At 37.0% G+C, this 11330-nt stretch overlaps 1 protein-coding gene across 3 annotated transcripts in view; it reads left to right on the forward strand.

Annotated features, from left to right (window-relative positions):
• The window catches only part of Slc35a3 (solute carrier family 35 member A3), a 50724-nt gene extending 40269 nt beyond the window's left edge, over positions 1-10455 (forward strand). For all 3 annotated transcript variants that reach the window (XM_085677783.2, XM_085677782.2, XM_048456666.3), the window contains exons 6-8: positions 752-870; positions 4976-5109; positions 6701-10455. In XM_085677783.2, coding sequence (XP_085533909.1) covers positions 752-870; positions 4976-5109; positions 6701-6791 — 344 coding nt within the window. In that variant the 3' untranslated portion in view covers positions 6792-10455. The remainder of the gene's footprint in view (positions 1-751; positions 871-4975; positions 5110-6700) is intronic.
• The last annotated feature ends 875 nt before the right edge of the window (positions 10456-11330 follow it).

Here is an 11330-nt window from a genome sequence, read left to right on the forward strand (position 1 = left end):
ACAGTTGTGAGCCACCATGTTGGTGCTGGGAATTGAACCCAGGTCCTCAGAAAGAGCAACCAGTGCTCTTAACCACTGAGCCATCTCTCCAGCCCTCAAGTATATGTTTATGTACTTATGCACTTACCCACTACCAAAATAAAACAAACAAATAAATCCATGACAAAATTAGAGCTAGAGCTTTTTCTTTTGTTTTTTTAAGACAGGGTTTCTCTGTGTAGCTCTGGTTGTCTTGGAACTAACTCTGTAGACCAGGCTGGCCTCAAACTCCAAGAGATAGGCCTGCCTCTGCCTTCCGAGTTCTGGGATTAAAGTTGTGCACCACCACCACCTGGTTGAGTGAAATGTTTTTAAATTATTCAAATTTGCCAGGTGGTGGTGGCGCATGCCTTTAGTTCCAGCACTCAGGAGGAAGAGGCAAGCAGATCTCTGAGTTCGAGGCCAGCCAGGTCTACAAGAGCTAGTCCCAGTACAGGCCCCAAAGCTACAGAGAAACCCTGCCTCGAAAAAATAAAAATAAAAAAAAAATGAAGTATTCAAACTTCATCAAAAAGAAATACTTAAGTTTTACCTCTGTACTGGGAGACTGAGGCAAGAGGAGCAAGAGTTTATGCTGCCTGCTGAGCCGCAGGTCAGCCTGGGATGTAAACCAGTAGCCTGCCAACTGGAGCAGGGGGAGGAGCAGGACTGTCAACAGGAAGAAATTTCTTTAGGAAACCTGCCATATGACCTTTGTTTTACTTTCTTTTAGGTTTCTTTGGAAGTATATTTGGATTAATGGGTGTATACATTTATGATGGAGAATTGGTATCCAAGAATGGATTTTTCCAGGGATATAATCAACTGACGTGGATAGTTGTTGTTCTGCAGGTAAAGCATATGTGTTTGATTTAAGACTACTGAATATTGCTTCAGGACAGAGAATTAAAGTGGGTACTAGTGTTGGTGTTTAAGGGGTAAGGAAGGTCCTTCCTATTTTCATCATATCTGCTTTGTTCAGGGAAGTTAAAATATAACTGTTCTTAATGTCCTCGTGAAAGCTGATTTTCTTTTTTTTTTAAAAGATTTATTTATTTATTATGTATACAACATTCTGCCTCCATGTATGCCTGTACACCAGAAGAGGGCTCCGGATCTCATTACAGATGGTTGTGAGCCACCATGTGGTTGCTGGGAATTGAACTCAGGACCTCTGGAAGAGCAGTCAGTGCTCTTAACCACTGAGCCATCTCTCCAGCCCTCGAAAGCTGATTTTCAAAAGATGTCATGAATAAAACTCCATGGTGTTTAAGTTCAGTGCCGTGAAATGCAAATATTAGTGTTGTTGTTACTTTTAGATTTATTTACTTTTATGTGTATCAGTGTTTTGTCTCCATGTATGTATATTCACCAAATATGTGCTTGATACCCATGTTAGTTAGAAGACGGGTCAGAAACTAGACCCTCTAAATGTGGGTGACAGTTACATGGCTGAGGAAGACTGTGGGGCCACTGACAGTGGCATTCTCTTTGGATGGATACCTTGCTCAGCCTAGGTGTAGTAGGGAGGGCCTTGGTCCTGCCCCAAAGCACTGTGTCTTATCCTTTCTGAGAAGTAGATGGGGGGGGTAGAGGGAGTGGGAACTGAGACTGGTATGTAAAATGAAAAGATAGTTTGTTTTCTTTTTTAAAAAAATAATCAAATGTAAATTAAACAACTAAAAGGGGGGGGCGTGTCAGATCCCCTGGAACTAGAGTTTCAAATGGTTGTGTGCCACTAAAGTGAGTTCTGGTAGCCAAACGCAGGTCCTCTGGAAGAGCAACCAGGGCTCTTAATCTCTGAGTCATCTTTCAAGCTCCATGGAAATATTAAGTTTAATAATTAAATAATTATGTGACATAGTGGCAGGCACCTTTAATCCCAGCACCCTGGAGGCATAGGCAGGCAGACATCTACATAGCCAGGATTACATAGAAACCCTGTGTCGAAATAATAATGAAATAATAATAGTCAAAACTAAGAGTAAATATAACAATTTTTCTGCTGCAATTATCATTCCATAGAAAAACTGTGGTCAGCCCTTTAAAGATGGAAGATGCTGCTTGAGATAATTGTGCAAGTTCATAAGCTTCATTTCATATTTACATGTTAGAATGTTTCTGTCAAATATCTTCAGTGTGAATATGACTTTGTTTAGGAGTTGAATAATTTTATCTCCCAAAGTACATCGTGACATTCTGAAAAATATAAAAATGAAGGAGGAAGTTATTTTCCTCAATGCCTACTTTTCTAGACCTGGAAAGTAGGGAGAGGTCAAAGGGTAGTGGTGTTTCAAAAGTAGGAAATGGTGGAGGCGGCCCAGGCCTTTAATCACAGCACTCAGAAAGCAGAGGCAGGTGGATCTCTGTGAGTTCAAGTCTGGCCTTGTCTAGAATTCCAAGACAGCCAGGGCTACACAGAGAAACTCAGTCTCAAAAGGTAGAAAGGGTATTTTCATTTTTATAAAAGAAATAAAGGATACAGAAGAGAAATTTAGAGAAAATTGAAAGTGGAGGTATGGTAAGCATAGAGAACTTATGTGATATTTTTAAATCCAGTTACGAGGAACCTCTCCTTTAAAGAGGACTAAAGGATAAGAGTTTTTTGTTTGTTTGTTTGTTTTTAAAAAATATATTTAACATCAGGCAATGGTGGCACACGCCTCTAATCCCAGCACTAGGGAGGCAGAGGCAGGCAGAGCTCTGTGAGTTTGAGGCCAGCCTGGTGTCTACCAAGTAAGCCCCAGAATAGCCAGAACTGTTACACAGAAAAGCCTTATCTCTAAAAACCAGTGTGTATGTGTGTGTGTGTGTATAGCTTTGTGTTTTGAGACAAGGTCTCTCTATGTAGACAGGTCTTGACTTTGTAGACAAGACTTGTCTCAAAGTCACAGAGATCTGTCTGCATCTGCCTCCTGACTGCTGGAATTAAAGGTGTGCGCCACCATGCCTATCCAAGAGCAACAGCGTAAAAGAAGCTGGTATGGGACTGGAGATGGCTCAGTGGTTAAGAGCATTGCCTGCTCTTCAAAAGGTCCTGAGTTCAATTCCCGGCAACGACATGGTGGCTCACAACCATCTGTAATGAGGTCTGGTGCCCTCTTCTGGCCTGCAGACATACACACAAACAGAATATTGTATACATAATAAATAAATAGATAAATAAATACTTATTTTAAAAAAAAAGAAGTTGGTATAACTGGTATGAAGGATCCAACAGGGAATAAATAGATGAATAACAGTATTTCCTTCAAATATTAATTCAAACATAATTCATAGTAGCCCAATGGGCATAACTCACGACTTTTATAAATTAGACTTTCATCATTAAAGACAGTTAGAGTGGGACCCTGATTAGGACACAGATATGGATGGTCTACTAGAAGGCAAATAGAGGCTAGACAAATTGAGTGTTCATTATCTGTTTGAGAAATGTTTTGAGTTTTAATTAAGGGTAGGAGATTTGGAACTTTTGCATACACATAATGAGATATCTTATACCTATATCTCAAGCCTAAAAAATTGTTTTATGCATGTATATACACATAGCCTGGAAGTAATATTCATACAGTTTAGAACGCACCTGCTTTGTGTGACTGATTCATTAAATGAGGCAGTTATAGACTTTACCTGTGCTTCATGTCAGTGCTCAAGGTGTTGGGTTTTGGAGCATTTTGGATTTTTGTAAAGTTCAGTGTCTGTGTGTGTGTGTGTGTGGGTGTGTGTGTGTGTGTGTGTGTGTAGCTTGTATTGAACCCAGTGCCCTCATACCTTCTAGGCAAGTACTTTACTACTAAGCTACGTGTTACTTATTAAGTTTGTTTTTTTTTTAAAAAAAAAAAAACTTGTTTAATTTTATGTATCTGTGTGTGTACCTAAGTGTATGTTGTCCATCATGTACATGTAATGCATGCAGTGGTCAAAAGAGGTGTCAGAACCTCTGGAACTGGAGTTACAGATGGTTGTAAACTGCCTGATATGGGTGCTGGGAACTAGTCCCAGATCTTCTACAAGAACAGCAAGCACCCTTAACTCAGCCATCTCTCCAACTTCTCCCATCTCCCATTTGTAGGTAGTCACAATCTAGAATTTGAGAATGATTTGGTAGAAGGTTCTTTATATGTTGTGGGCATAGCTCAGTGGTAGAGAATTTACCTACCATGTGATAGGTTGGGGCTTCAGTCTCCAGCACTGCAAAAAACCCAAAACAAACCATACACCTTGACAGCCATAAGAAGTAGATTAGAATGGAGAGAGGCCGGCCAGTTGTGGTGCACGCCTTTAATTCCAATATTCAGGAAGCAGAAGTAGGCGGATCGCTGTTGAGTTCACGGCCAATCTGATCTAGAGTGAGTTCCAGGATAGCCAGGACTGTTTCACAGAGAAACCCTGTCTCGAAAAACAAAAACAAAACAAACAAAAATAGAATGGAGAGAAAATTAAAGAAGGCAAAGCGAGAAGACTGCTGGAAAGGTAGTAAAAAAGAGTTTTTATGCAGACATAAACCTCGTGTGCACTTGTCCTTCAGCTGTCCAGACAAGTGTTTAGTTATTGAATTTGGTGAAAATAGACTTTTTGTAACTGACCAAATTCCATTTGATGATTATGTTGTGGACTATGAAACAAAACTGGGGGCTGGAGAGATGGCTCAGTGGTTAAGTGTTTTGCCTGCTCTTCCAAAGGTCCTGAGTTCAATTCCCAGCAACCACATGCTCACAACCATCTGTAATGAGATCTGGTGCCCTCTTCTGGCCTGCAGGGATACATGCAGGCAGAACACTGAATAAATAAAATTTTAAAAAAAGAAACAAAACTGAAGGTCTGTTGTTTTTATGCTCATATGAACCATTTGCTAGGATATAATTAGATTTATAGAACAAGCCTTAAACCTTCCCCCAAAAATTAAATTGTTGTGAAATGTAGTTTTATAAAAATTATTCTCTTAAAACTTTTACAGGCACTTGGAGGCCTTGTAATAGCTGCTGTCATTAAGTATGCAGATAATATTTTAAAAGGATTTGCGACCTCCTTGTCCATAATATTGTCAACAATTATATCCTATTTTTGGTTGCAAGATTTTGTGCCAACCAGGTAAAAATACTTTTTTCTATTTATTTTTTTTCTTCCTATTCTTACTCTTTCCTGTATGTCTTATTGTGTTGTTAGTATTACCATGTTTCCATTTAGGGTTGATTATTAATTTTCCAAAAGTTTAATAAATGGCCACTCTATGCCTGCAATCACTCTGTTGGATTCTGGAAAAAAGAAACATACGAATGAGGTGGTTATGTTCAAGAAAGTCACAGTGACTGGAAAACCAAACACAAGACAAATGGAAGTATATATACAGCTCATTAAAGGGGCTCAAATCATTGAAATAATCATAGTATAATAGGTTTTCTGTTTATAAACAATAAAGAGTACATAACTGAGCAGAGTAACAAATATGCAAACAGTGTAGTAATTAATCACAGTGCAATAAGCATTAGAGTCACTCACTCAAGAGGAGTCTTGGACAGTAGACCCGAAGCATTATCAGTAAACACTTGTTAACAGAAAGGAAATTGTGACTGAGAGACTAGTGTCTACCGTGACAGTGTCATGGAAAAATACATGGAGTCATGGGGCCATATTTCTAGAATGGATGGGAAGAGTGTGGAGGATGTTGTTGGTTGGAATACCCTGGCACATAGGAACTCTGAAGCCAGCTTGGGCTACATAGTGAAGCCCTGTAACAAATAGAGCAAAGCAAAGCCTCTGTTTTTATAGGAAGGGTAAAGATGCTGACTCTTGTCCTTTTGCTTTTCTTTTCTTTTCTTTTTTTTTTACTTTGAACCATTAATAGAAATCTTTTTGATTTTATTTAATTTTTATTTTATGTGCATGATCTTTTGCCTAAATGTATGGCTGTGTGATGGTGCCAGATCCGCTGGAACTAAAGTTATAAGCAATTGTGAACTGCCCTGTGGGTGCTGGGAATGGAACCCTGGTCCTCTGGAAGAGCAATCAGTGCTCTTAACTACTGAGCCATCTCTCCAGCCCCCATTAATAGAAATCTTAGCGCCAAAAACTATTCCATGCTTCTGGCAGCTTTTTAAAAAAAATGTATATATAACAAGTTATGATTTCTAGTTGGGGTTATATCCAGTTTCTGTGAAGTAGATTGTATCTCTACATACATAGAATCAAGAGGAAAACGTGATCCTGATTTCTTTCTGTTAAACATCCTGTAAATATTCGTCCTGAGCTTTGGTTATTATTACCTTGGATTCTGGACTGAATTCACCTAAGTTTTGTATAAAAGAATGAACTTTTCCTTGTACTTTTTGCTTTTTAAACTTTGGGCATTTTCTTCCTGAATGAATCCCGTACAGAATATACATTAGGTGAGGCACTGCACTCTTTCCAGTGCAGTGGATGAGAGTGCAGGCTCAAGGCCAGTGTCTGCACTCCGTCTTTTGGGACTTTTGCGCAAGTTTTTCAAGTCCTTTAAGACCTTTCCCCAGAGGTAGAAAGTACTCAGCCAAGCACCTGGAACATAGAATGTACTCAACATTTATTGCTGTTACTAGAATATATTTCTTTCCAAAATTGCAATTATTTTTATATTACATATATAGAAAAAACTTAATTTGCTTTTAATCTGACTTTCTCTTTTTCTTTTTCTTCATCCTATTTATAGTGTCTTTTTCCTTGGAGCCATCCTTGTAATAGCAGCTACTTTCTTATACGGTTATGATCCCAAACCTGCAGGAAATCCTACTAAAGCATAATCATGTATTATCTTTAGCTGGTTTTTCACGATGGTGCCCTAGGAATCTCAACATTAATCGTGCACAGAGGACTTCAGCAGATTCTGTGAAGATATCATCATGCTAAGTCTGATCATACTGTTCAAATAACTTGAAAATGTGTAGGCTTCAGGATGAAATGTGTACTACATCATCTGGAAACCCAAACCTGGAAGTGTGTCCATGGAGTAGGGTTAGAGGGATACTGGGACAGGCCTGAAGTCTGAGCTCATAACGACTTCACCCTTTTGGTTGCTGCAGAACTGTCCAGTGCAGCCTTTGGAAGAGCACACAAATGCAAATACCAATATTTGCAAGGCAGATCTACTTACCCTTATCACGTTTTTAATCTTACTCTTCCTGTACAGATACATCAAATTACATGGACAATTCAAAGTTAGAAAATTATAACTGCCTATAAAGCTGTGGACAAACAAACATAATTTAAAACCATTTTCGTGTATCTGGGATCTTTATATTCATACAGAAGATTGCTAAGCAAAGGATTGCTAAATGTTATTTGTTAAATTACATAAAACTTGATAAAGTAATAGTCTGGGTTTGATTCATATTTAAATTTAGTGTAGAGAGAATCTATTTCTCCCTGTGTATCTTAGGCCATTTATTGCTTTGAGACGGCTGAATGCAGTTTGGTTCTTTATATGCTGGAGTAGCCAATGACTTTGACACTAATGAAGTTTTACCTATCATTTTTCAGCTGTATTTCTTTTCCATATAAGAGAAATTCTTATTATCACCTCAAATTGAATTTGTGTATGTTGCCATTAAATTTTTAATGAATTTAAAGGGATTAAGTACTCATTTATAATTGAAAATAAAATAATGATTATTGTCCAATCTCCTTGTGGAGAAATCTGAACTGTGAAGTATATACTGTATATAGTTTTGAAATGGAGAATTTCCTTGTTATTCTGCAGTAGGAATTTCTTTCAATCTGTCACTATTGGCAGAAGCAACAATCAAAAAAGTAGTATTAGTCATATTAGTGAACCAAGAACAAACTGACTTCCTTACAGACTTTCCTGCTGTCATTATTATTGTTGATGTTGTTGTTATTTAAGGCAGGGTCTCATTATGTAGACCAGGCTGGCCTCAGACTCACAGAGAGCTACCAGCAGCTCTGTCTCCCAAATGCTGGGATTAAGGGTCTGGGTCACCCTGCCCGTCTCGCTACATTATTTTAAGTAGCACTATAATTTAAGTTCAAAACCTGTTTAGAAGTTTTTAAGTCTTAAAGCCCACTATTCTAGGAATAACATGATCATGCGTCTGGAAGAGATGGCTGCATTCTGAGTTCCCTTACTCTGTTCCCATGAGTGCTGCTGGGAAGGAGCAACCATTTGCTCTAAAATAGTAGATTTTGTTTCTTTTTAACACTGGAGTTGAGGATACAAATTATGAGTTATTTAATAAGCTGACTCAAAAGAGAGAATATATTAGAAATAGTAAAATGAACTAGGAGGAAAAATACATTCTATATTTGGAATATAAGTTATTTAATTATCGACTATATGCAGAATTGCCTATTGAATATAAATGTATTTTACTTTATTTTTTCATTTATATTGTATATATATATTAAAAGTTTGTTCTAATAGATACAAACCTATAAGGAGATGACAATTTTTTATGTAGTTCTAATAGATTTTGTTAAATGGAGTTTGACTCAAAAGTACTTTTGTTAAGTACTGTAAGGTACCCTTGGCTAACTTGGCCTGGTTGTTTGATCTTGCTAGTGCAGATATACTCTCCACAGTGTATATGCCTGACCAATTCCATTCACTTTCAAAGTACTTGAAATTACAGAGTGTTTAAAGTCATTGCGTCAGCAATAACAGACTGATACAGGTTTATGTTTTCAATGATCACCCTATAGAGATCGAACAATTGCATTTTGAGCATGGTGTAAGACACCACAACATGCAAGCTGTGCCCAAGGACCTACAACTAAGTGCAAATGGAGAAAATTCATGAATACAGATTAAAGTATTGTGTGGGCCACTGTGATAATACAATGTGGATTCACAATTAATGGTTACTTAGATCTAGTCTACCCCTGTCTTAACCCTACAATACAAATAAATTATTGGGTATCAAGGTTGTTCAAGTAATATTACATTTCAGGTGTCTGAAAATTTTTATTGGGTGTCATTTATATTGTTCTTTTCTAGGCAGTTAAAATGTTATTAGGCTGAATGTATAGTTTAAAATTTTATAAGGAAATAATCACACTTAGGGAAAAATAGCTTGTAGACTAGATTGTATCATACATATTGATACCAAAATTTTGTTTAATGTGGGTTGTGTTTTGATGACATTCAAAAGTGTGGTTGTGTCATGCTTTTATAATAAGAGTATTTAAATTTTATGCTTTTAAAGGTGTACTTGTTATTTCTCAGCTATTTTCACTGATATGGAATGTGTGAATTCATGGAGAATTTAATGTGGGTCACACAGGTGAGACCCACATTAAATTTAGGCAGAGAGCTTGACACACCAGTCAGGCCCTTGAGTACAGCATAGTGGCTCTTTACTGAATGCTTTTCCAGTTGTAAGTTACTTTTATAATAGAATACATAGTTTAAAAATGCAGAACCTAAATGTCTACATCAATTCCTATGGAATGCCACAGAATTTCATAGAAAGAAAAGGCAGTTTGATATTTAAACCAGAGTCTATTAAGAAATTCCAAAAGAAAATTAATTGACAGTCTGCACTGAACACTTAAGTAGAATACTGACTATTCTTACAAATCAAGTTAGTAGACTTTAAATGTCTTTATGCAATCATTCAATTGAGATGTTTTGTTTTGTTTTTGAGACAGGGTCTTACTCTGTAGCCCTGGCTGACCTGGAACTTGCTATGTAGACGAGGCTGACTAGAAATCACAAAGATCTGCCTGCCTCTGCCTCCCAACTGAGGGGACTTAAGGTGTGTGCTCTTAGTCCCATTTGAGCTTTCTTTTGTTTTTAAAGAAAGGCCTTGGCATCACTCATTCTATTTAAACATTCATTGTAAAAATATTTGATTTCTAGAGATATAGCTTCAGATTGAATTTATAAAAAGTGTTTATATTATATTGAAAGTCATCTCAAGAATCTCCAAGATATTTAAAGTAGTTATAGGGCCAAAGAAAATGCACCTTTACCACAAACTGGTCCTATGTGCCTTGCTTTACCAAATAAATACCTGACTTTTGTGGAGACTATTTATATAATTTACAACTTTAGATACATACTTGAAATTGGGATTTTTTTTAAAAAAAATAACTGAATAACTATAATTCTAGCTTTTGGTTGTCTCAACATTTGCTCTTTAAACCCATTATTTAACAAACTGATACTAAGTATCCTATCAATGTATCTGAATAGCACTTGTTTAAGTGATTTGTGACACCTGCACTATGGTTCAGGTCTGAGACTTTCACAACTGTCTATAAATGTCTGTTTGTTGGTTTTTTCCTGTAAGACATAATTTGCTGTGATTTGGAGCAATATTTTTAAAATAATTTTGACCCTAAATTGATCTATTCTGTACTTCATTGACATAAAGTGATTCTTTGGTGTTTGGGAATGTGATTTGTATGTTTAAATTTTTATAAATATAATTCAAAGAAATGTATAAACTGGTATTTTATTAAGTGACTTTTTAAATGATAAATTCTCATGTCAATTTTTTGGTATCCATTATTACCTATGTTTAATAGATAAGGGAAATAGATTCTTTTCATAAATAACTATATGCATTTTCCTATATTTCCGCTTTCACTTCTTTTTTCTTATTTTTTTAAAATTTATTTTATTCAACATACATTGGTGTGAGGATATCAGATCCCTGGAACTGGAGTTACAGGCAGTTGCGAACTTTCATGTGGGTGCTGGGAATTGAACCTGGGTCCACGGGAAGAACAGCTGGTGCTCTTAACCACTGAACCATTTCTCCAGTCCCCGCTCTTCTTTTTTACTTGTGTTTGATTTAATCTATAGATTAGTTTTTTTTATTTTTATGTGTCAGGAGTGACTTGCTCATCTTCATCTTCCGGTAACTTGGTATCACATGTAATTCTGTTTCCTTTTCCTTGTTTTAGCCAGAGTGCTTAGAATTTCTCTGACTACACAGTGATCACAGCCCCAAAGGATTTTGTTTGAAATAAAATACTTCTTTGTTGCTGGATGGTGGTGACGCACGCCTTTAATCCCAGCATTCGGGAGGCAGAGGCAGGCGGATCTCTGTGAGTTCGAGGCCAGCCTGGTCTACAAGAGCTAGTTCCAGGACAGGCTCCAAAGCTACAGAGAAATCCTGTCTTCAAAAACAAAAACAAAACAACAACAACAAAAAAACACTGTCTTGAAAAACAAACAAACAAATAAATAAATACTTCTTTGCTGCCAGTGAGGTTCAGTTGTTACTCTGGACCTTTCCTTCTCTGCCTGAGTGTAATCACTTCTGTTGTGACATCCATATTCATCCCCACTTCTACTCTGATATAGCCACACATGG

This window comes from Myodes glareolus, chromosome 17 (assembly GCF_982192425.1).
Source record: "Myodes glareolus chromosome 17, mMyoGla1.1, whole genome shotgun sequence".
Lineage (NCBI taxonomy): Eukaryota > Metazoa > Chordata > Mammalia > Rodentia > Cricetidae > Myodes > Myodes glareolus.